Raw genomic sequence first — 24523 nt, forward strand, 5'->3', positions numbered from 1 at the left:
AAATCCCTGTCGTATTTGTCAAATGACAGGCATCATGCAGAGTGTGCCATGAGTCAGGCTGACCCGGCTGAGAGCCAGGAATGTTCACTACATGAAGGATTTTGCCATTCCCTTTGTTCACCTTCATGGCATTTCTGCCAGCCTGTGCCCCTGAGCTTTGCTGGTTAATCTGGAGCTCACTCAAATACCACTAGTGCCATTCTGCATTGTGCCATTTACACTTAAAAACTACCATTCTTAAAGCAGGACTGGTTTTGTTGTTTTTTTTTAAAATATGATTGGGATCTTTGTAACAGCAACTTTTGTAGGGAAGAGTGCAGAATAAGATATAGCATAGTACCTGCTGTTTTGAAGGTGGTTGTGAAAATACAGGACATGAAAAAAGGGAGTAACACTCAAAAACAAGGCTGGAAAATCTCCCCCAAATCCACTTATGAGCTTCCATGATATGGGAACTGATTTGTCTTCTGACCAAATTCATCAGGAAAGTAGGACTGTTGAATAGAGGATTTGCAAAAAAAAAATAGTTTAAACCTATTTTTAAATAATATGCACCATAGGTGACCAAATCATTTGTCTTAGGTTAATTCAGTTAAGAGGCTTTGTACTAATCTTATTTTTCATCTTTTAAAGGATCTTTTCTTAATATAGTGGGAGGATGCTTTACTGTTTTTGGAGCTATTATACAATTATAAACATGCTATCATCCAGCTTCCTGCTATTGTGAATGTTTGGTTTGAGATAAAATAATTTGTTTTAAAGGAAGCTTCCTAAATACACAATACTTTTTTTTTCTTCATCTGTGTGTGGCTTGATTTACACTGTAAGTGCATTATATGTAAAATGAAAAGTATAACTGCTGTTTTCCAAAAGCCAGACTTTTTTAATCCATTCTTGATGGTGTATGGAAGTCATGAGCATCAAATAAAGCCTCACATACATATAGGTTATATGTTCACGTATAAATTATATTTATATAGCTGCACTTAAGTATAGATGCAAGCAAGCTGGAAAACCTGCTGGGAAAACTTTAGGTGCAGATATTCAGGATGTTGCAGTTGTGTGCTTGCAACAGAGGTCAAGTCTATGTCAGGACAAGGTTATTGGTGCATTCTTTGGAGCCCTGTATGATGCAAGATTCACACTGAAGTACTTTTAAGGATGTTTACTACCTTTTCCTGAGTGTACTGTTCCTATTTTCCATAAGTTAAGCATGAAATTTGTTAATTTTTAAGCAAACTTCGCATTGTCTTTAGCTTGTTTTCAAAATAAAGCTCAACAGCCAAACTTGGTGATCTGTGGTGTGTCCTTTAATGGAGACACCAGCAAATGACGCTAATGAAAGGGTGGTGGAGCAGGGGGAGAAGTAGATTTGTTCTTACAGACAGGCGGTTTCTAAGATCATGCCACATGCCTGTGTCCCTTTTAGCTTTTGAGCCTGTTAGATGGTGGAAGGAAATTTACTTTGGTCAGTGGTGGGAAAATAAGCATGGGGAAGGAGGGAGCAGCTTGTGTGTACTGAGGGAAAGCTCCCAGCATGTACTAATGCCATATTAAATGCCAGGCAGTTCGTATGGGAAGACGACCTAAAACACCCAGAGTGCAGCGAAAGCTCGTGCTGGAACTTCTGCCCTCATAGACAAAGTCCATGAAGCATGGGACATGAATCCATGGAACGAACTAGGAGATGCTTGGGCTTTTTTTATTTTTAAATAAATAAATAAATATAATAAATACAAGTATAATAATAGTTAAGAGTCTAATAAACAAACATAGCTGTGCTGTTCTGAAGAAAACCATGTTTCTAGCCCAATGAATTCCAGAAAAGGGTTAGTATAAAAATTACTTCATTGGACAATTATCTTTGCAAATATTTTTAAAACTCCTTATAAGAAAGAAAATTAATCCTAATGCTGAGACACACTTTGTCACTGATGTAGCAAAATCACTAACCTATGCATCCGTGTTTATTTGTTGGAGGGGGGTGTGTTGGTCTCTCCCAGGTCCCAAACACCCTCATGAAATTCAGCTGGTCTTTGCCTGTGTAGGGCTGTTGTGACCAGTCGATGTGTATGATCTGGGCTTGCAGACCATGATAAAAGCTCTGAGTCCTCCGTCCTCTAGTTGAAGCCTTGCAGCTTTAGAAAAGATGCATGGGGCAAGTTTTTGGCATGAAAAAATACTTAAGGCCTGCAAGACAGAAAATGCAAGAATTCAGCTATGCCAGCTGACATCTGGCAAGGTGTGCACATACTTTTGTTCGTACTGGTAGGGTGGGAGGATGGAAGTCAGACATGTCAGTGTTAGCAGAAGCTTGTGGTTTAGAGAGATTGGAGCTGCATTCTCACTGGCATTGCATGTTCTAGTTGTAGGAGGATATTTTACTGCTATGGAGGAAGCAACATAGAGCCTATACTATTGTTGTCATACTATGAGTTTTTCTGGAATGCTATACACAAATGTTTTCACCTAATTAGGGTGTTTCACTGCCATGGCTTAGTAAAGAATGTTATTAGCTTGGGCACACTTAAAAAGGAAAAACCAAGATCATGGGTTGTTTTAGTTCAGAGAAATACCTATGTCTGTTCACTACAGGCTATGGTTGCTAATTTTCAGCTGGGTTTCAGGTTGTTGGTTAAGATTAATTTGATTCCTGAAACCTACTTCCAGTAGAGTGCATTCTGCTTCTTGTGGGCTTAGGAAATCTTGGAAGTGGTGGCATGGGAAACATCCTCACTGGGGAGACCACCAGCAGCAGGACAGGGTGTTCCCTTGCCAGAGCATCTTGAGAGGAAGCAGAACCTGGAACTGAGCAGGACGGGAGGGGAGGGATCATAATGGGGTCATTGTGACAGTATAATTGCAAGCAATAAGAAGGTTGTGGTTTGTTTGCTGACCTTTATTTCATTACCAGTTGGCAGTACCAACCAGAATGAACTGTCCTGCAGAGAGGACGCAGGATGCCCTGCATCCTCCAGGGGCAGAATGTGTCTGGGCTTACACCAGTAAACCATTTCCAGCTTCCAGGGCAGAGCTGATGCCACTGTAATCTCAAGGTAGCATTACCAAGAAAGGTGATGCTGGGGAGTGGAAAAAGCCTGTTCAAACCATGGCCTGAGAGTGTCCCTGAGGCACTCCTGAAGCAAGACCAGCACGTAGGTCTGTCTGTTGCACCAGGTGCTGCCTCAGGGAAGTTCTTGAGGCCTGGGGCCTATAGGGCAGCAGGTGGAGCAAAGTTGGCCTGCAGGGAGCTGGAGCACGTCTGTCGCTCCTGTTAGCACTTGTGCTGGGGCTTTGAGAGGGACAGCTGGTCTCCAGGTGACACTGATGGCAGGGGGCTAGAGGCTGCTGCTCTGAAAAGGCTGACCTGGAGAGGCTATGTCCCCTCCCTGGTTAATTCTGCCTGTTACAGACAGGGAAATGGTGTGATTCAGGCAGACATCTATAATCCATGAATTTTACAGCCTATGAGCTTTATTCAAGAAAAAATTCTGCAAATATTTAGTACTTGCACTAATATCCAGAGGCTCCCAACTTGGTGGTTTTAGTGCATACATTTTTGTCGTGCAACTCCAGAAGAACTGATTTTACTGTAATTGTAACAACTTAAGTGATGGAGGTCCGTGATAATGTAGGACTAAGCAGCTAGTCTTGGTAGACCATGAGGTGTACTTAAATCAAGTTTTCTTCTCACAAATATTTCATTTTTATGAAAACTAAAGGAGTAGCAAGCTTCTAGGCTTGGTTTCATTTGCAGTGAAATCATGGCTTCTATTCCCACCGGCAATTACCATGAAACTAATAGCAACAGTTTTAAGTGAAAAAACTAAGATAATAAAATTACCTAAGGTTTTGTAGCAGCTGGAAACAATGTGTCAGGACTGCCTGACTGGGCGATGTTTCACAGACTTCCAACTGCCTATGACCTATACTTTAAAGGCAGTTGTAGCGAGATGTTTAGAATAAACATTTAGATATTGTCAAGTCAAATGAGAAAATGATCATTAATACTTTATTTGACCTTGCAGTGTTTCCTTTGTTTTTTTCTTTTTCCCACTCAGAGCTGATTTTCTTCTTTCCTTTGTCATTTTATTGAAAAGTCTAAAGGTTCCATTTAAAAGAAGAAGTTTTGAAATACAGGATTAAAACATTCAAATCAGTGCCTCTAACAAGGCGGGGGAAAAGTGCAGAACTTTACATATGTTTTTACACAAGCACATGCCTTTCTTTGGAAGTATATACATACATTTTGTTTCTTCTTACTGCAGTTCAGATGTAGTTTCTACATCTGAGACTCCAGAATGGACAGTTTAAGGTTATTGTTGCTTGATTCATCTGCTGCCTCCCTTCTTCTCCCTCTAGTTGTAACTTTAAGTATTCTGAGATTATATTTTGGTTAGACCTACTCATGGAGGGGAGCCCTAAGAGCCTTGCTTGATGAAAAAGGTGCATAAAATTTGACTTGAGAAGATGCTTGGCATACTAACAATTTTAGAAAATTAGTATTCACACTGAGGCTGGTTTGTGAACTCCTTGAAAAGAGCAAGACACAGAGGGCCAAGAGACAGATTTTTTGCCTATCATTTGGATGATCCAGGGCCTGGCTCTAACAGCATGTTAAAGCAGCTGTGAGGGAAGTGACCCAGGAGGGTGTGTTTCCTTCTTGTTGACAGCTGGGATGGTCTCCACTGGCTATGACCAAGTTTTCTGAGATGCTTTGCTCTCCCTTAAAATTCTTTTGTCCTCTTAAAGCCAGTTGTGAGGAGAAGGCAATGGACTCACCTGTGGTTTAGCTTACTTTTCCAAGCTGGTAAATCTGTCTTAATTGTCTGTGATTCAATTGTAGATGACAGGCAGTCCTAGACTCCGAACCTTCCAAAGCATCTGATATCATCTGATTACAAGAAGTATTTAAATATGCTTAGAAGCAGGAAAAATGTATTGCCACAGTTGTACTAGGATCATAATACAGAATGTCTAAATCCCAAGGCAGTCTACAACTCAAAAATTTAGTTTGGAATTTATGTACATTGATTTGCTCCAGAAATCCCATTTTTTCTGTAATTGGTTTAATTCTAATTATATAGCAGACAACCAGTCTGTTCTCCTGTTTTAGGTTAATGAATATAAAGGAAAAACCTGAAAAAATTAACAAAAATGTATGAATCTTAAAAATTCTAGTGAATTTCAACTGTATACCATAGTAATACTCATCTTGGATTTTGTTCAGTTTTGTTTTTTTTAAATCCAGAGTTTTGACAGCAATCTCACTAAAACTAGTTGCTTTACAGGCAACAGATAAATATGTGCATGTAGTAAGAATCCCTATGTACAAATATTTTTCCTTTTTCTAAGAAGTTGTCATCATACAAATCTGAAAATAAACGTGCTTGTTTACAACAGTGATCTGCCATCTAAACATGGGTATGCAACTGCAGACAACAAAGTCGATTTTTAAGATCTGAGAATCAGGGCACTGGGGATTTGAATCTCATTGGCTTAAAATCCAGGGGATGCCCATAGACTGAATGTCTTATGTTAAGCGCAATTTTAATGCACAGTGCTATAGTAACATTTCAGTGAGGACTTGGATGAATGTTAGATTGAGAGATCAGAGAATGATTTAGGTTGGAAAAGACCTCTGAGACCACAGAGTGCAACCTCTTACTAATCACCACCTTGTCTACGAGACCATGGCACTAAGTGCCACGTCCAGTTTTTCCTTAAACGCCTCCAGGGATGGTGACTCCACTACCTCCCTGGGCAGCCCATCCCAATGTTTAACAACCCTTTCTGTGAAGAAATTCTTCCTGATGTCCAACCTGAATCTCTCCTGGCACAACTTGAGGACCTCTTGTTCTGTTGCTAGTTGCTTGGGAGAAGAGGCTGACCCACACCTGGCTACGACCTCCTTTCAGGTAGTTGTAGTGAGCAATACAGTCACCCCTGAGCCTCCTCCAGGCTAAACAATCCCAGCTCCCTTAGACACTCTTCATAGGACTTGTGCTCCAGATCCTTCACCAAATCCGTTGCTCTTCTCTGGACTTCCTTGTAGTGAGGGCCCCAGAACTGGACACAGCACTCAAAGTGTAACCCCACCAGTGCCGAGTACAGGCGGACAATCACTTCCCTGCTCCTGATGGCCACACTATTGCTGATACAGGTCAGGATGCCACTGGACTCCTCGTCCACCTGGGCACACTGCTGGCTCATATTCAGCAGCTGTCGATCAGCACCCACAGGTCCTTTTCCTGGGCAGCTCTCCAGCCACTCTGCCCCCAGCCTGTAGCGCTGCATGGGGTTGTCGTGGCCAAAGTGCAGAACAGGGCACTTGGCCTTATTGAACCAACGCTCATAATGAATCTGCGATTCCTGCCCTGCTCTGCACCTGTATAGTTAGTTATTTTTATATATAGGTCTGTGGTTCTTCCCATGTCACGGAAAAGATGTATCGACTGCCCCGTCAGCTTGTTGAGTACCTGACGTATCAGGCACAGCTGGGCTGCCGTCCCTGGGGTGACCGAGGGGCACGAACGAACCTCCAGCGCCGGCAGCCCCGGTGGTCGTTGTGTGAGGGACCGGCACCGGCGGCCCGGCCAAGCCTCCCTTATCCTCACGCATTTCCCGTGTCCGGGGGCGGGGCGGGGCGCGGCCCGGAGTGACGGCGCAGAAGTTCGGGGCGGCGGGGGCCGGGAGCGGGAGCTGCGGCTCCCTCGGTGGCGGTGCCCGGAGCCGCGATGCCGCCCAAGCCCTCGCGCAGGGCAGGCGCCGCCAGGAGCCAGCGCGCCAGCCCCGACGGCGGCTCCGCGCCGCCCGCCGCTCCCCGGTAAGCGCCGCCCGGCCGGGAGCCGCTCGCGGGACGGCTGGGGGGGGGTGGGTGGGCCGCCCCGGGGCTCTCGGCCGCCGGGGGGTCCGGGCTGTGCCCTCTCCCGGGCTGGTGCGCCGGGTGGGGCGGTGTCACCCCGGGGCGGCTCCGGCAGCGGGTGGTGTGAGTTCCCTCGTCGCTCCGGTGTGCGGCCGGTCCGCCGCACCGAGTCCCCGCTGGCGATGTCTGACGCTTTTCCTAGGCTCGAGATCGGAGAGGCTGACTTCGTCGTGCTCTGTGATGCCCTGAAAGTGTCGGAGAGCGTGAGGGAGAAAGCGTGGAAGACGTATGAGAGCCTATCCGCAGTGGATGGAGCTCTGGTAAGTACCTGCTGCTCATGGCATTGCTCTGTGAGAGTGTCTGTCCTGTGCCCCGGTTCAGATGATATCGAGCCATTACTTTGCTGCACCGGGGCCCAAGTGTCTCACAACCAAAGCTTGTGCAGTGTGACTTCAGTCTAACTTCACTTGGAAAAAAAACGAAGTTGGGTATTGCCATATTCGTGTCTATATAAACTGGCTTCCACAGATTCCCCTTTCTTGTCAATGTTTTGCAATAAAGGTATGGGCTAAAGAATTCTTTTAGATGACTAATAAATCGCAGTAGGAAAAAACACCACGTGATCAGCTAAATATTCAAAGTGTAAGTTATTTCAAATATGTCTTGGTCAGCTTTATACAGCTCATCTTGTTGTTTCTCTGTATCTTTCCTGCTGCCTCCTTTATGAGGCTGCAGAAAGGATCTGGAGAAGACTAGTGTGAAGAAAGGAATGTTAAACTCTTTTTTTTCCTACTGCATAATGATAACCTGTATGTACCTACCACTGAGGTATTTCCATTCGAAATTAGTCACTGGGCACATGTAAAGAAATTAATAAAATGTTAGGCCTTTTTGTGATTTTTGCTTTTCCTTCTCAGTATCACTGCTGTGTCAAGAAGCTGACTCAGAGAACAGCTGTAATACAATTAAATCATGTCAGAAGCTTGTTATACAAACACATCTTAGGTTTGTAATACCTAGCTGCAGTATGACTTGCTGTGTGGACTTGCATTTATATATATGTTGCACTTCTGCTTACTCTTCTGCAACTTGAGCTGACCTGCCAGGGCTACCACACTATAGTTATGGTTGGAAGGGACCTCTGGAGATCATCTAATCCAATGCTCCTGCAGGGTCACCCAGTGCAGGTTACACAGGAACACGTCCAGGTATGTTTTGAACATTGCCGGATAGGGAGACTCCACAATCTCCCTGGGCAGCCTGTTCCAGTGCTCTGCCATCCTGAATGTAAAACAGTTTGTCACTACTACTACCTGGTAGTCTGTAGCTTTTAAACTGCAGTGTGGATTTACCAACTCTTATTGCTTTTGAGTTTTGCAACCAAGTTTAGTAACAGCATGGGAGAGAGACTGTACAGCTCTTTCAGTAACAGACGCTTTTCTGGCCATAGGTGTTCACAGGAAGCATTTCCCAAAATGCATAGTCTAGCTCCTTTCATATGAATGAAAACAGGAGTAGTCAGTTCTCTTGAGGGGAAAAAAGCAAGACAGATTTCAGCATAATCCTACAAATTTCACTTACAGGCCAAGTTTTGTTTGCACCGATTTTCACTAATTTGTTTTACCTAGAGCTAGACAGATAAGATACAGGATACTCAAAACCCTTCAGCACCTGAAGATGACTTCCTTTACCTATTCATAACAGGACAAGGACCAGACCTTCATTATGATTTATAGCTAATATTTGTTGTCATAAGACCAATTGCTAAGAGCCTTTCAATGTATAGGAAAAAAAAATCTACATTATATTGTGTTTCAATCCAAGTCCTTTTCCTCAAACTTTCAGATGTATCAGCAAAGTGTTGAAATGAGTAAGCTCACAAGTGTGTGCCTCTGTGGGGACCTGGAAGGCACTGGAGCTGCTACTTCTAGCTGAGAACAGACTTCACTTGACAGTGAAGTCAAACAAAGTAACAGCCTGGCTAATTGCTGCTGCACTTTTCAGGTCAAGCTGTTATCGTGGTGAGCCTGGCTTCTCAGAGTGACACTAGTTCAAGATGCAGGGATTCGGGAGGAGGCTGTATTTAAATGCCTACTCCTTTCCCTCCTCTGGTAGAGGGGATATGTTGGAGGGGCTGTCGCAGGGCTTGTCCTGCAAGCACCAGCTGCATGTTTTAATCAGTAGGGGTCAGTACTAACCAGTTCTGCACTGGAACAGAAGCTGCTTGTGTAGCAACTTTCTGTTCTTAAGCAAAAGGGGAAATGGCAGGCCACTAGTTGAGACAAATACCTACCAGAACACTTCTGTTTAACGTTGTAGTTGGTTTTACTTGAAGAAGCTTAAATCATCAGGCCACTGATGGAAACAGAGGTAGCACCTAATGATCCCTCTCTCAAGCCATTTACAATGCACAAAGACCTGAAACATTACCTTCCCTGGCCTTATTCTTTATGGTTGATCTCAGAATCGTGCCTGCCAAGCCTCTGAGGATGTGGAGGGGACTTGCAGTGCTAACTAGGAAACAGCACAGCCCAGACCTTAGGTACTGTGGTAACTGGCAGAGATTCGGAGTGCAAACATGGGTGTGGACATAGTCTGAACATCTGCTGTATCGTTGCTCAGTGAATATTTAGTGACTTAAAGTGAAAACATCTTTTAGTGCTGTCCTTTTGGAGTCACTTAGGGTACATGTGCAGAGACTCTTCAACCAGGTACATGCATCTTAAAAGTATAAAATCATTATTTTAGCAGGTGCACAAAAGATTGCTATACTGTAGTGATGTATCAGCCTAAATGTGCCTGCACTTCGGTGAGACACTTTGCTGGCCAGGAGGCATCAGTCAGGAAGGAGAAAGTTTGGTATCTGCTGCTCCCTGGAATGAATGCAAATGCCCACTGGAGCCACTGGCACCACCAAAACTGGCTGACACACTGCTTCTTTTCCCTTCAGGATGTCACACCTTTCCACACTGATATTTTTTCTTTTGAATATTTGAGCTACTAGTGATGCTACTTCTCTCTGAAATTTCAGCTTTCTTATCTTGCACAGCTGTGCACTGTAGCTTTCCTTACACTCCTGTCAACTTATCTGTTTCCGCAGTGTGAGTCAAGGATACACAGCTGCACTCTCTTGCAACTGGGCCTTGGGTCCTTGAAACAGACTGAACTCCTGTGAGAGGTGTGAAGGAGGAGAAGGGTGATGAGAGAGATGGTAACAATCTTTCTGGAAAATGTGGCTGACTTGTAATTGTAAAAACTAGATCTGCAGAGGGGGATTGTTCAAATCACTACAGCTGCCTGTTAAATATGGTGGTGTTTTCCTTTGTAGCAGGAGAGCATTAAAGCTTTCCTCTGTGACAGCCAAAGTTTAATGACACTCCTACAATAAAATTGTAACTCAAAATCTCTTAGACAAAATCCCAAATGCTGATTCCAGAGATGTCGTACTGAATCAGCACTCTTGGTGTGTGGAGTGAAGGTATCTGACGTGTGATCAGAAAGGTGTTTTCTTTTTAAATTCTTTTTATATCTGGTGAACTCCCACACAAGTTTATTGTACACATGGAAGTGTTTATCTAAGTAAGAGCTTTTACATTAGTGTCATACAAATACTTCTGTTGTCTCTATCATTTCTCTTCTTTACCAAACCAAGCTACCTAAGTAACTTGGTTTTAAACTGCAGTGTGGATTTACCTAAGTAGCTTGATTGTAGTTTTTACTGTCTTAATTTCAAAACTCTTGCACACTGGCAGTTGTTGGCTTAACAGTTGGCTCTGATACTTGCTTCTCTTGTATTTTAATTTTTTGTAACTCTCCTGAAATTCGTATTATGAACCAATAATGCCCGTAAATTCTAGATGGAGTGGACAGATTTAGTGGAATTACTAATGTATTTTGGTGAGCAGCATGTGATTGTTGGTGTAGGAAATACTAGAAGAGGTCCAGGAAGCCAGACTAATACTGCTATGAAAAAGCTCAAGGCATTTGTTATGTTCTGATACTGTATATTTTGGTAGAGAACAATAAAATGAGAATCTAAAGTAGAATACTGGGTGATATAACCAGAAAAAAAGCCTTGAGTGAATTGTTGCTGAATATATTGCAAAGAACCAGTGTGAGGAACAGATGACATGCTGACTAAATTGGAACCAAACTTCTGCAAAGAAAATTGAAGTGGTTTAGGAAATTGGAGTCTGCCAAGGACCTTGAGACATAGGGTCTGGTGTGCTTCAACCTCATCAGCCCAGTTTGCTCTAATATATAGTGCATGGGTAGGAGCTCCATTTTTTTGTTTGCTGTTTGTAACTCTGTTTTGGAAATGTGGCTCACTGTTCTCCTGCTGCTGCTCAGCTGTTCATACTCATGAATTCCTGAGCCATTTTTATCAAGTGTTTGTCTGACCTGCTGTTAAAAAATTCTCATGGTGAAAGATCTGCGGTCTGCATAGTTAGTCCTTCCTAGTTTAACTTTCTTTGTCGATGAATTTTTTTTCCCCAAGTACTGTACTAATTTGCTTCTGTGTTATAATTCAAGCCAGTGGTCATTAATGTATTTTTGCTGCATTTTTTTTTCCCCAGAAAGTTTCTAGCATCTAAAGATGTTTCAGTCATCTTTCCTTGTTTCTAATTACTAATCTTACATTCTGAAATTCTCTCCAACTGGTGATTTACACTGGTATGCAGATATTACAGAGCACTTGATTCAACAAGAGTTGAACTGTTTTTAGTGAAGAAAACTTAAAAGGTGAACTGTAGCTTAAGCCAAGGAATGAAATAATGAATTCTTAAATATAACAAGATTGCTCTATAGACCAAAGAATTATTGATCAGCAGATCAGATGTCCCCAATTCATAAAATTTTGCATTTAAATTAAATCAGTTCCTTTTGGTTGTGGTTTCTTATTAAAAAGAGAACATTGTAATTAGCAAGCCATCTCATCCTCATGTTAAAAGATGCAGAGGCTTCTCGGTTTTGGCAAAAGCCTGAAACATGTGAGTTAATAAAGTATTTTCTGTTTAGACCTTTTGTCTCTTATTTATAGAACTGCAGCTAAACTGAACCTGAATCCACTGAAGTGTTGGATGGATGAGCAAAATTGCAGATATTTTAGGATCCTCTGTTGTTAAACAAAAAACGAAGAGCTACTGAAAGTCCCAAAGCAAACATAAATCACCATGGCCTCTTGTTGATGATATTCAGTATCTTAGCAACAGATGCATTGCTTGTATGTGCTGTGCCCTTGCACTTTAAAAGCTCAGGTGACTGGCACACTGTTTCTCTTTTTACTCATCTTCTGCCCATCCTGGGTAAAGATGGATGTTCCCTCCAGTCTTGCTACATGCAAAAGTGTAATGGGAACTTACCATATCAGATGAACTAATTTCCTCAGTTCAATACTTTCCATTGACCTCAATTACTTTTAGATAGTATTACATTTTAATTTACTCGGTTTTCAACAGTTTAGATTAATCTTACATCCCAGACAATATTCAATAAAAATTTAAAAGTAGTATGGCTGAAAAACCATCTTTACACAGAACTTCTTATCTGTAGACAATGGGTATAATATTCACTTTCAGAAATTTTTTTTCCTGGAATATTTTTCCTGCAGATTTTAATTCTGATCAGTTTTCTATTGTAAGTGCTTCTCGAGTCTTTTCCCCAGTCATCTTCCACCCATTGTAATCATAAACATACAGAATCATAAAATGGTTTGGGATTGAAGGGAACCTTTAAAGGTCATCTTGTTTCAACCCTCATGCCATGGGCAGGGGCAGGGACATGGACACCTTCCACTAGACCACATTGCTCAAAGCCCCACCCAACCTGGCCTGGAACACTTCCAGGATTGGGCATCTACAGCTTCCCTGGGCAAGCTGTGCCAGGGTCTCATCACCCTCACAGTAAAGAACTTCTTCCTAATATCTAATCTAAACCTTCCCTTTTTCAGTTTGAAGCCATTCCCCCTTGTACTATCACTACATGCCCTTGTAAAAAGGCCCTCTCCAACTCTCTTGTAGCCCCTGGAAGGCTTCTGTAAGGTCTGCCCAGAGCCTTCTCTTCTCCAGGCTGAACAGCCCCAACTCTAAGCCTGTGTTCATAGGAGAGGTGCTCCAACCCTCTGATCATCTTCGTGGCCTCCTCTGGACTCTTATCGAACAACTACCTGTGAATGTTTCTTGTACTGTCAAGCTAGGTCTCTACATTGATTGGGACGTATTAGCTGAGATTTTAGTAAGCCAAGTTCCACATCGTTCTTTTCAAAAATCAGGTGCTTGACAGGTAGACATTCTATATCCCATTTGATTCAAATACCCTTCTGTGTTTACATATTTCTTATGTACGTTTCTCTTGACCTTCTTTTACACTCAGCATCGTTTGAAGTTTCTGTTCCTGGATCACTTTTGTAGGCTATCATCAAAATTGTTACCAGTGTTGGCAGTATAGTAAAACACCTCTAACTGTGTACTAGAACTGAGACTTCCTGTGACCATCTCCTCCTTGTTACTAGTTTAACGCTGGAGAACAGAAGTTATTTCTGTTAGTGCCTTTAACATCTTGCAACTACATCTGAAAAGAAGAGAGGCAAGAATCCCATTTCACAGGAGTTCAGTTGCATGAGCATTTTAAACCTGTGACTCATCTAGTTTGTTTTCACTAGATTTAAACTAAAACAAGGTCAAATAATAGTAAGTCCAGAATGAGAAATGAATATTTTGAAAGAGTTTGTAAGAGTTGTATATTGATTCAGCTGAACTGACCTACATTTTCTGAAGTTACAGTGTTGGGTCCTTAGAGTCCTAAATAAAAGATAATAAAAGAAAAAAAAAGAAAAAATCTATGTAGACTAGTAGGTGTTAAATAAGCTTTGGGCTAGCAATTGGTAGGTAGGCTTTGCTTTGTGATGAATTGAATTAAGGTCACTGCAAGTCATCTTACTGAAACTGAATGACAGCCAAAGGCAGATGTTGAGTGGGGCCATGCCCGTTTTCTGTAGTGATGCTACAGCAAAGATCTTGAGTCAGACTGGTCAAGAAGAAAACACTCAGAAATTAATGTGGCTGTGAATTTTTCTTGAGTTCATTCCCATACATTCAAGTCCATCTGGGATGAATCATCTGGCTTTAACTGTAAACAAGCTGTGAATTTGTGTCATACGACTGGCTCCCCTGGAGTTTTGACACTGGCAAAATAGTGAGTGGCTTGTTGAACCATCAAGAGTTCTCCTCCATGTGGGTGGCACGTCTGTCATTGTGTATTGGCTTCTTTTGAGGAAAGACGGTTGGTTATAACTTGCACCTTCTAAGTAGCAGAAGACCTTAAATGTAGATGTATGGTAGGAAAATGCCTGTAACTGCTTGTTGCTATTGTGCTTTACTAAACAGAGAGGTGGATTTGCGGCTCAGCAGGAATAAGTGGTTGAGACACAGCTGTACCCAGTTATGAGTGTTTCTTGCCTGTCATTGTAAAGATTTTATTTACTATTCTATGACTTGGCTTCTGATTCCTTAACCTTCAGTGTCTTATTAAGGTCAAATATGGTAACTTTAAAAAAAGATGATCATGGCTTCTGCTTTGTGTAAATGTTCCATGGAACCAAAGCTTGTATTTTGGAGCTTTGGTGAGTTGTATGAGTTAAATTGATCTTGTGCTGTAGGAATAAACGTTGAAGTGTTTGGTCTTTCATGTATATTGTAAAACTTGTAATCATTTTCCATTATCAGATAACTGGCTATCATAGTCAAATGTTTGAGGATGTTTTGTTTAACCATTTCTGATAATGTTTGGACAAATTAATGCTTTCCATATATTACCCATTTTTATTGAATAATGAAAATGGTTTCCTCTCTTTTCTAAAAGGCTTGTAGCAAAAAGAAAAAGGAAACATGGGGAGTGTGTATCTTTATTGTAGCAATTGATCTGGATGAAGTGACATTCACTTTCACTGAGCTTCTGAAAAGTATAAGCATAAGGTAAGTGAATTTAAGTATGTAAATTTAGATTTCAAAATTAACTCATCAACATTTTTGTAAAGAAAATATTTTTAAAGCATTGTGAATCTTTGTGCATATCAGGCTAGTTGATTTTACAGTGAAGGTTATTTACAAGAATTCTGAATATTTTGGTAAACTGGAAGTCTTGCTATCATATTTTAGTTTGAGGGAGCAGTGATACTTGTTTGATTCAGCTGTGGTTAGCTTTGATTGTATGACTCATTGTATGACTAATTCTTGTTCTTGCTCAACCTAAGGTATTCAGCAGTTTTAATTGGTGTAAATTGCACTTAAGACATGTCCCTTTCTTCCCCTGTATCAAGATTTTCTATAAAACCTTTTTCCCAACATTAGGCTTAGGCTAAATCAAACAGCGGAAAAAAAGTTACTTTTCAGATGGTTTCCAAGCATGCTGCTCTTTTAAAAACATTTTAATGCCAGTCTAAGTTTTGTACACACCTTTTAAAGGGGAAGGTTACTGTTATATTTTATATTGACTAAGTTCATGAGTGAGAAACTAAAATTGTAGGACAATATCTGCTTTTAAAGTAAATTTAGGTGGTAACAGCAATAGGCATAACTTGTGTTAGATTCATCAGTCTTGTTAGCCCTGGGCTTTTTGTCAGCTATAGGGTCAACTGGCAGAGATTTCTACCAGTCATCTTATCCTTTAGAACCACACAGATATATTGAAAAGATTTTTTTATTCCATGGTAAAAGAGTTCTTAAATAAGCTTCTGTCTGGTTTTATATTGTTTCTTTAATCTGACAAAGATCAAAAAGTCTCTCAGAATACTATATTCTGATAAAGGATCAAAGTGTATTTGATACAGTTGAAATAGTTGAATATATTTGATAACTTCCTCCTCTTTGAGTTTTAGCAATCTGCTCATTTTGCTTATGAACATAGCAACAAAGTGCTCCCTTGATGGCCCATCATATTACATGGATGAGTAGGGAGAACTTTGGTCCCCTGCGTAATAGCATTTCCAAAGGGTGGGAATGTCCTTGCCCCAATACCTGTTGCAAGACTTGAAATTCCATATAATTCAATGCATTCATCTCAGTTTTCACTCCAAGATCTTTATTTAGAATGGATGGAATCAAGGTTCATGTTCTTGGAGTAGTAAGAGCATTTCTAAAGTAGAACAGAAGAGTTGAGATATGTTTGTTGGATACTTGTGGTTTTACTGGCGGAATAAGAAGAAAGATGTGTCTAGTTAGCAAATTCTGACTTCCAAAGATGGTATCTGTGCTAGCCAAGAAAATTTTCCTTCTATAGTGGTGCCCATACTGTGACATACTTCTGTTACCTGGTTGAACAGTATTCCTATATCTGGAAAATGTAAAGGTGGGGCTTGAAGTAAACAAGTAGTGTTTCCCAAGGCAAAGTTCTCTGTCACTGAGAATAAGAATAGTAGTAGTAGTAAAAGTATGCTGGAGTCTAGTGAAGTGAGGCAATGAGTTTTGGTGGGCTTATGTTTTTATTTTTTTTAAGAGCTATTTCAGGATACTCATTCTCAGAGTTGTGATAAGCTGTCATCTTTTTCCTTTTTTTCAGTGTATGCACGTTTTTTCAGTTTCTGAAAGAGGTGGATGTTAACATGGATACTGTAAGCACTAAAGTTGATAGCACTGTATCAAGGCTGAAAAAGAAATATGATGTATTAGTTGCACTATACCACAAGTTTGAAAGGTAGAGTACATTTTTTCATTTTGAAATTATGATTTCTTTATGTCTGTCAACAATTAAGTATTTGAATTTTTCAAACTGTGTATTACAGGAGTCCACTTAAACTCTGTGTGCTAATATTTACAGAACAGTGAAATGGAACTGTTAACATGCATTGAATAAACACATCTTATGTTTTACTCCATAACTATTACAATGCTTTGTTAAACAATCCACTTGTTGCAGCACAAACAGTAGTAAGAGTAGCATGACAAGTGATTGCTACTCACTTTGAGTTTCTTACAGATGTATAAGAGGATTGGTTTACTACCTAATATTTTTTTTATTTGACATTTTTCCTCCAAAATCACAAAATATCCCTTAAATGACCCTTGAAAGGGGTAGTAGGTGACCCCTTGGTAGTTTATAGAATGAAGGCATAAATGTGATATAAGCTTTATTTGTCTTTTCAAAGTCCAACCAATCACACTTACTGTTATTCTGGGCAATATGTATATGGCAATACTTCTGTACAGTTTGTAGTTGCCTTAAAACTGTGAAATTCTGTGAAAGTTGTAAATAATTTGTTTTTATTAATTGTAAGTCTTTTCTGGGTTGTGTCATTGCAGATATACACAGGCATGTTCTGGTTTTTTGTCCCTCCTCTAACTTCACTTACTTTTTTGAACCTTATATTGCAATAACAATTTTTTCAAGCAGGATTTGTCTTAATTTTTGTTTTCCTAATTTGTTTTTGAATAAACCGAATTTATTTCTTGAAATCATGTACCTAGAATAATTGGGAAGCAGCCTTATACCACAAGACTTGCAGTGACACTGCAGAAACACTAAAGATTTTTAAATGCCCTTTTATAGTGTTCTATGCAGCTGTAGCACACTTTGCTGTGTTGTATGAAACACTGAGTAACAATGTATGTACGGATCTTGTCTTTCTGGAAGAAAAGAACAGATTTTATTACAGCAAGGTAAAATTGTTCTGCTGCTTAAGCTTTGACCTAAGTATGCAAGCGACAACATAATTTCAGCTATGGCAGGCCTGTAGTTGATCTGTTGTTAATCTGTTCTCAGCCAGCATTTTTTTTTTTAAGTTAGAATAATGTTTTGTGAACTGGTGTATTTTTTCACTACATTGAAGTCAAAGATACTGCAGAGTTCACTTTCAGAAAAGTGTTCAAAAACGTGAATTTATTTTTATTTTATAGGACTTGTGGCCTTATTTATCTGGAACAACCTAGCACTGAGTAAGTTTGATTTTCCTAAATTGTGTTTGTAAAGATATAAAACATGACAGCATTTTATCTTTTAACCCTTCAAGACTGACTTAAGTTGTAGTATGTCATGTGTTTAATTTAGCCTTAGTGGGGACTTCAAATTTTAATGAGATGAGGAGAGACTCCAAAATTATATAGCTATATATATATTATATATATCCTTCATGAAGGATTGCTATCCAATGGCATATGTCTTGACATGGTGGAAATAAACATTTGGAGAGTGAGCTTCCTAATCACAGCAAGAAATGAGTGTCCTAGAAGATGTCTTAGCAACTCCAAAATGAGCTTGAGTTCATGCTGTGACTGGAGAATAAGACATTAGTCAAAGACACAAGAGAAAACAGCTTGTAACAGTTAAGTGAATTGCCTATGTTTACTGTCTTCTCCAAGGATGATACTGATATTTCGTGATTCTTGAATGGCTCTACAGACTTAATTTTTTCAGATGTGTGGTCATAATTACATAGGGAACAGAATGAGATTTTTAGTAAACTTAACTATATGGGAAATGTTGCCTGTTGTCTTAAATAATTCCATAGACTGAAGCATGTTTTCAGAAATTATAGTTTAGTTTATTACAGAGCTGTCAATGCAAAGTATTTTTGTCTCTCTACAGGATATCTGCTGAACTCAGTTCTGTATTAGTCCTAAAAAATTACTGGATTACTTTTTTGCTGGCAAAAGGTGAGTTTCAATTGAAAGACAATTATTTGGATGAATATTGTTGAAGTGAGTTTCTTTTACATGTCCATTTTGAGACTAGCATCCTTATTACAAATATACATGATACAAGCTCAGAATGTTTTGATTGTCTGGCTTTTGTAAGCACTTTTTTTTAATGCAGTTTGGTTATTGTTGTCACTGGTATTATGTTCTGTATAGAAATATATGTATTTAAGATTTCTAAGATTTTTTTACTCTATTCTGAGGTGCTTTATAAACTACCAGTATTTTAATAATGGATGATTAACTGAAAAGACTGGCAGATTTTTTATATTTTATATATATAATTATATATTAAATAAATATAAATTATAATGATATATGTTTATAACATATATATTTATATGTAATATACATAAAAATAAATTTAATAATAAGATATCATAATAAGTCCCTGAAATCACATCCTTTGAATACTATGAGTCTTTCTTGAAAACGCATAAGTTAAAGTGGAGTGATAAAAAAATTGCAGTAGTCTGTGAAGTCCTGTCTTATTGTACTACTCCTGCAAAAGGGAATGACTCATATATCTTAATTGTTGCTTACTCAAGGTGTGTGTTCCCAGCAAAGTGTACACATCTCTGATATCAAAATCGGTCTTGGATCAGCTGAGTTTCATGGAGCTTTTTCACTGGAATTCTCCAAGCATTAGCATAAAGCAAAAAAGTTTCTCTAGCCTGCCTTTTCTTGAGAACAAAGAAAACTAAAATTTATCAGCATATAGTTGCAGGAGAGCCTGGGTGATGCTTGCTAGTTCTGATAGAAAATAAATACAAAAATTGGACGTGTAAGTAGAGCACAAATAGGGATCTGTAGCTGTTTTGAGTCATTATTGGCTTTCCAAATTTTTCGTGGCAATGCGTGCTCTCTTGGAGATCTTCTCTGGCATACGGAGTAATGCAGCTGGAATAATGCAGCTTTAAAAGTGCTCTTCATGCTAATGTTTGTGTGACTTAAGTAATTTCATATGTATTTGACAGGCTGAGCATACAGTGTCTTAGCATGTTTTGAATTTCTCTGCTGTATAATAGCAGCTCCTGCTTTCTGAATATTTAGCAGCTTCCACAAAGCTTGCATAAGAGCACAAAAAAGAAAGGGAGGAGGAACTACACAGAAATATGAGGTACATGTAAGTAAAATAGCCTACGGCATTACAACACTACAATAAAATGAAAAAGAAATCAGGAGGGAGTACTGAGGGCAGGAGTTTTGTGCACAATAAGTTTGTGTATATGTATCTGTATATGTTGCTATCTCTAAAGCAACAAACCTCTCTAGAACCATGACTTTTAAAATCGATAGCCTTTAAAGAACACTGGCATCCTATGTGATGCTTTATGAATTCTAATGGTAGTGTTTTATTATATGAACTTCAAAACCTTTGTTTTTCAGAATTACCTCTAAAATTAAGTCAAACATTTCACAAAGTTTTTCTTCACCTTTTTAAATATTTGCAGGTAAAGTGTTGCAAGTGGAGGATGACCTGGTGATTTCCTTCCAGTTGTTGCTGTGTGTCTTAGATTATTTTATCAAACTGTCACCACCTGCTATGCTCAAGGAACCATACAGTAAGGAGTTTAGTTTTTTGTGCACTAAAGTAGAAATTAAATTGATTAAAGTTCTATTAGTCATGCTAACATTGCTAATTAACATAATAAAACTTTTTAAGCTTATTAAAATGGATTTTTTATGCTTTAGTTCAATTTAGATGATAGCAAACTTGAATTCAATTATCTGAATGTGGCAGTGTACTTAATTTTTTTTTCCTGCCTTCCATTTACTGTGTCCTTTGCCCGTGCAAATTGTTTAGGGACTTGTTAAAACAGCACTTTTAATTTGGTAAAAGAATTCAGGTTCTGGGTAGATTATAACTGAGAACTATTATTTAGGTTTGTTTTGAGTTACAAAAGGAAATGATGATGCTATTACTCTCTTAGTTCATTGATGTATAACAGTATGAGGACAGCAGAAATGTACAAGATACTGGACTATACAGACATTTAAAACAAATATGTGGTGGATAGAAGCTCAAAACAGTAGAGGTAACATGTAGATAGGTTTGCTTTTATTACAACCCCTTTGTTATTAGCAAGTGTCACTACTTTGACTAAAAATATAATGGGTTTTCACTATAGAAACTATAAAAACTTCAGCAGTAAGTTTTTGTACATTCAGTTTTTATACCTAAAACTTGAGAAACCTCACTAAAAAGGCAGAGAAAGTGAACATTTATGGCAACTTTCAAAAGTAGAATTATATTTCAGCTAACTATTTTCTTCAGCAAGCTAGGTAATTGATAATGAGTTAATCCTCTGCTGAGTTGGGATGTGACCCTAGTATTTTTAGCCTAATTTTTTGTTTCACAACTAAACATCTGCTTGGGTTATAATGTCATAGAATAGATGATATAGTCACTGCTATATTCTTTAAATTCCATGTTTTGGTGGGTATTTATCTGACCTAGTAATCATTTGTTGCAGATGAGAACAAATAACCTTGCTTTTATTGTAATGCCAGTGTAAAGAGTGGGAAAGAGCAGGCTTGGGACAAGCAAATCACTGCCCTCCTTCAGTACTGTTTTGAATTTAAATTTGTCCTTTCTAATAGGACAGACACGTGCTACTGCTTATTTCAGATATTATTAAGAGGAGATTTTTCAAAAAACACTGAATTGAAACTACCTGGTTTTGAGCTTTGTATTCACACTGATTTAGGAGCTCATTGTTAGAAACAGTTTGGTTCTGTGTATCATATCCTGAAAAAAAATACTGCCACTTGAGACTAAATTTCAGATATGAGTATCCCTGTCTTAAGTAAGTAGCATTAGATTTCTGATGTGAAGCTGTGTATGATATTGTAACTATCAAACAGCTCTTCATTCTTTTAGCAAATAACACAATGTATTATTCAAATCGTCGTGACCAAGAAGCTTCCTGTGCTGAATGATGTCAAGCTTTATGATCTGACTGAGGCTGAGGGGATTAAGATGCAACCACCCCAGCAGTGTAGTTTGTCAGAGTTTCTGAGAAAAGTTGTCAAATATAAATGAAGTTACAGATGAGAACAGCATGCTGATTAGTGTGCCAGGTTTAAACCAGCAATATTTAATTATAGTAATGTACATTATTAATATAATTCACGTATTTCAATGTGACAGTATTGAAGCCATCCACTTGGAGCTTAATAAAATGAAGTTTTTTTAACTCAAGGTATTATGTTTTTTTGATATCTTCTTCAAGAAGAACTTGTTTGTTTGGGGTTATTTGGGGAAAGGAGACATTTCCTGCAGGGCCATATTCCAGGTTCCCACCGGCACTTAAGTCCTGCATTGATTTATTAACCTTCAGACATGTAAAGTGAAGTTCATCTTTCAGCTTCCTGCTTTACACTTCTGTAAAAATAGAAAAAACAGTTACTCATCTGTGAAAAAATAAGGCTTTCCCAGTTTTGCAAAACAAGTGCTCATTCAAAGCTACTTACAAAAAGTGCTGTTACATTCTGTGTAGAATAGCTGTTTAAAAACAAAATGTCAAATACAGATACAGGAATTTAAAAATTAACTTTATTTTTGTATAGGTTTTCTGTAGTGAAGGTTTCTTACACAGCTGAACATATAAAAAGGAAGACATTTTTAAGAGGAAAACCTGAAAATGTAATTTTTGGTTTAATAATTTAAATATCTTTTTTCTTAAGATGACTCTAACCTTGTGATGGTTCTGAATATCTTTCCAGAGTCTGCTATGACTGCAGTGACTGTTAATGGTTCAGCTCGAACTCCAAGAAGAGGTCAGAACAGGAGTACACGTACAGCAAAGCAACTTGATACCGATACAAAGATTATTGAAATCCTTTGTAAAGAGCATGATTGTAATTTAGATGAGGTAATGCCTGCATTTTAATGTCTCATAGGTCTTGCTGCTAAACCCCACCTGAAATATGTATTTATTTAAATAGTCTTGTTTTAAATGTCAATACTCATGCCAGCTTAACTATTCTCTCTAGTTCAATATTGAAAGTATTCTACCATTCAATACTTTCTCTAGTAAGTAGCTTAAAAAACAAGCAAACAAAAAAACCCCAAAACAAGCTCTTTGGTATGGATGATAACTTTGCCAGGGAAACTGTGAAGAATGCAATATGTAGTTACAGGCTCATCATGGCATGTAACATGTAAATGAGGACTGCTCTGATGGGGTTTCAGAACTGCATCCCATGAGGAGAAAATGTATGCAAGAAGCACATTGCTTCTGTGGGGGATCTTAAAAAGACCCATTCCCTTTTTCCTTGGCTGATAAATCTGTTCCTGTCAAAGGACTGATTTTTGAATACCCAGATGGATGATGGAAGTAGAAATATGAGAGGGCTAGGAAGAGTGCAGTTCTTTCCCAGTTTAGTCACTGAAAGCTCAAGCAGTGGAGTATTTGCTACATGCTTACATATCACTGTGTTTTGGATATATAAGGAGTTTCATTCTTGCTTTATTGAAAACGAAACACAGTGCATTACAGAAATGTCTCAGTTTCTTGATTTCAAGGTGTGAAAGCAGTGTGTGCATGGCTGACTCTGTACATTGCTAATATTACATTTTTTCTTTTTATTAGGTCAAAAATGTGTATCTCACAAGCTTTGTTCCTTTCTTGAATTCTGCTGGTATTGTAGCTTCAAATGGACTACCAGAGGTAAGTGGAGGAATTTAAGACAGTGTGGTGGTTTGACCCTGGCTGGATGCTGGATGTCCACCGAAGCTCCTCTGTCATTCCCCTCCTCAACTGGACAGAGGAGAGAAAGTATAACAAAAGGTTGATGAGTTTAGAAAAGGATGAGGGAGAGATCACTCATTGAATACTATCACAAGCAAAACAGACTGAACTTGGGGATATTCATTGAATTTATTACCAACAAAATTCCTACCAGGAAACCTGCTCCAGTGTAGGCTCCTCTCTCCATGGATCTGCAGGTCTCTGCCTGCTCTAGCATGGACTGCCCATGGTTTCATAGCCCTCTTTCAGGTGTCTACCTGCTCCGGTGTGCGTCTCCACCACAGGCTGCAGGGGCACAGCTGCTTCACCATGGTGTGTACCACAGGCTGCAGGGGAAACTCTGCTCCGGTGTCTGGAGCACCTCCTCCACCTCCTTCTCCACTGACCTTGGTGTCTACAAAATTGTTCCTCTCACACATTATCACTCTTCTCTTCTCTGGCTGCAATTACATCTGCCCAATAACTTTTTTTCCTTCTTAAATATGATATCAGAGAGATGTTCTCTCCATTCCTAATTGGCTCGGTGGTGGATTCGTCCTGGAACTGTCTGGCGTTGGCTCTGCTGGACATGGGGGAAACTTCTGACAGCTTCTCACAGAAGCCATCCCTGTAGCACCCCTGCTACCAGAACCTGGCCACACAAACCCAATACCAACAACAGTTCTTTACTTATGCCAGATTGCTTAAGATTCCCTTTACACGTTGATGAAGTTCTAATAGGTTATTCTAAAATCATCTAGCAAAATGCGTTGTTTTTTAGGAATGTGGCTTAGCAGGGATTCCAGTATTCATGAAGTATGTTTAGCTGTTATATTTGAATTTAATAAATGAATCTCCTGAGGCTAAACCAGTGCTTTTGCTCAAAGCAAAACATGACATAAGCATTGTATATCCATGATCTTGGTAAGGCCGTTCATCTAAAACACAACTATTACAATATTAGGTTTCTGAAGTCACTCTGTAAATGCAAACAGTCTTAAATTATATACCTAAATTTAAATATAAATGAGACATGTTATTGTAGTGATGTTGGAAAGATATCTAAAAGGTTAGGCTCAGTGTCACAACTTGGCAGAGTTTGGCCTGCTGTGTCCATGCAGAATTATTTTCATCTTGCCGAGCTGTAACCTGGATGCAGAAGATTACCTCTATGCAATTGCATCCAAGAGTGCACCTTAGTAGGTAACTTCTTGCAATGTGTTTTCCTTTCATCG

General features: G+C 39.2%; 1 protein-coding gene across 2 annotated transcripts in view; it reads left to right on the plus strand.

The window, feature by feature from the left end:
* The first annotated feature begins 6724 nt into the window (after positions 1 to 6724).
* Positions 6725 to 24523, plus strand: part of RB1 (RB transcriptional corepressor 1) — a 70609-nt gene continuing 52810 nt past the window's right edge. For both annotated transcript variants that reach the window (XM_018071271.2, XM_029960881.1), the window contains exons 1-9: positions 6725 to 6826; positions 7068 to 7185; positions 14726 to 14838; positions 16421 to 16555; positions 17755 to 17793; positions 18443 to 18510; positions 20007 to 20117; positions 22282 to 22430; positions 23151 to 23228. In XM_018071271.2, coding sequence (XP_017926760.1) covers positions 6738 to 6826; positions 7068 to 7185; positions 14726 to 14838; positions 16421 to 16555; positions 17755 to 17793; positions 18443 to 18510; positions 20007 to 20117; positions 22282 to 22430; positions 23151 to 23228 — 900 coding nt within the window. In that variant the 5' untranslated portion in view covers positions 6725 to 6737. The remainder of the gene's footprint in view (positions 6827 to 7067; positions 7186 to 14725; positions 14839 to 16420; positions 16556 to 17754; positions 17794 to 18442; positions 18511 to 20006; positions 20118 to 22281; positions 22431 to 23150; positions 23229 to 24523) is intronic.

The sequence above is a fragment of the Manacus vitellinus genome, unplaced genomic scaffold, assembly GCF_001715985.3.
Source record: "Manacus vitellinus isolate BGI_N305 unplaced genomic scaffold, ASM171598v3 scaffold_2_pilon, whole genome shotgun sequence".
NCBI lineage: Eukaryota > Metazoa > Chordata > Aves > Passeriformes > Pipridae > Manacus > Manacus vitellinus.